At 43.3% G+C, this 1,588-nt stretch overlaps 1 protein-coding gene across 1 annotated transcript in view; it reads left to right on the forward strand.

Annotated features, from left to right (window-relative positions):
• The window catches only part of PATJ (PATJ crumbs cell polarity complex component), a 137,384-nt gene extending 136,016 nt beyond the window's left edge, over positions 1–1,368 (forward strand). The window contains exon 35 of the mRNA XM_087930370.1: positions 1,273–1,368. Within this exon, the coding sequence (XP_087786496.1) occupies positions 1,273–1,368 (96 nt within the window). The remainder of the gene's footprint in view (positions 1–1,272) is intronic.
• The last annotated feature ends 220 nt before the right edge of the window (positions 1,369–1,588 follow it).

Below are 1,588 nucleotides of genomic sequence, written 5' to 3' on the forward strand. Positions count from 1 at the left end.
GGCACAATTTAGAGTGATTGAGTGGATGGGTGAGAAACATATAAATGATTACTAGTTGCTTAAAACGGAATGTGAAGAGTCTTCACCAGGGGTGGGTTTCTACTGGTTCTGTAGAACTGGTAGCTTTGAAGAGCAGCAGGCATAGAACCGGTTCTATGTCTGCTGATGTTTTTGCCCACCTGCCCACCCGGGCTCTTACCTGATCTATATTTTCTGATTTTTCAACTTCAGTTGCCGAACAAGGCACAGCTGCAGTTAAAAAAGCAGGAAAAGAGGGTTGTTTCAAAGGCTGCTTCTTTGCACGCAGCATGCTGATGACGATTTACAGGCACGCGCTCCCAGCGTGCAGGGAAGCACATTCACCGAACCTCGTAAATCCCGAACCGGTAGTTAACCCTGTATCCCACCCCTGGTCTTCACCAAACGTAATCACCCCCAACATATCTATATTTATATGGCATAGTGCAAAGTATTCTTATTTTTATTTAAGCCCCATAAAATTATACTTGAATGAGACTTTAGTTATATTCTACACTACATACAAGTATCACTTAGCTGTAAAAGTCTTTCTCTGTGTAAATTTAGTTCCAAATTCAATTTTCCTCTGGAATATTTGTAGCTTCTGCAAGTGATTCAGTTTTTCTGGGTTAGGGTTAGGTTTAACTTTAAAGAAAAAAAATGTACTTCAGAGCCTGCATCTTTACTTCTGGTGCTTTACAACAAGGGAGAAAAGGACACCATTGCTTAAAGTTGTTCCTGACGCACATCATATGTGTGCCTACAGACGCTCTGATTCATATCGTGCCTACAGATCAGTGGTGGGATTCAATTTTTTTTACTACCGGTTCTGTGAGTGTGGCTTGGTGGGCATGGCATGGCTTGGTGGGCGTGGCTTGGTGGGCATGGCAGGGGAAGGATACTGCAAAATCCCCATTCCCTCCCCACTCCTGGGGGAAGGTTACTGCAAAATCCCATTCCCTCTCCACCCCATTAACCTGCTTTCCAGCTCCGTTCTCCTGTGCAGGGCAACAAAAGAAGAGCCAGACAATCAGCTGGGACTCGGAAGGCAGATAATAGATGGGGGCAGGGCCAGTCAGAGGTGGTATTTGCTGATTCTCTGAACTCTCAAAACTTCCGCTACTGGCTCTCCAGAACTGGTCAGAACCTGCTGAATACCACCTCTGCTACAGATCCAGTTCTCTGGCCCCACCCAGATGAAAATTCTTTGTGAAGTATGATAAGGCTTTTTCAATTGTTCTTCTTTTCTCATAGCTCATTCAGAACCTGCAATTTTATCTTCAGATATCTTGTTATCCCAGGCAGAAAGCTGTGAAAGAGATGGTTGTATACATTTTCTCTGTTGCTTGAAATCTGCAGCCAGCTGTACCACAGTCCTCAGTCAGTACTTTTGTTACTCGGTTTTTCCACTCTGCTAAACAGCTTTTTTATGGGAATACTCACAGGAATTATTTAATATTAGCTAATGAGATGTATAACCTTTACTAGCCCAAACTAGATCTCAATGCCAGAGTAAAAGATTGATATTGAAAAAAGGATCTCTGATCCTTGTGGAAAGTCAATGGTCCAG

This window comes from Pseudonaja textilis, chromosome 3, assembly GCF_049901715.1.
Source record: "Pseudonaja textilis isolate UNSWEBS1 chromosome 3, rPseTex1.2, whole genome shotgun sequence".
Lineage (NCBI taxonomy): Eukaryota > Metazoa > Chordata > Lepidosauria > Squamata > Elapidae > Pseudonaja > Pseudonaja textilis.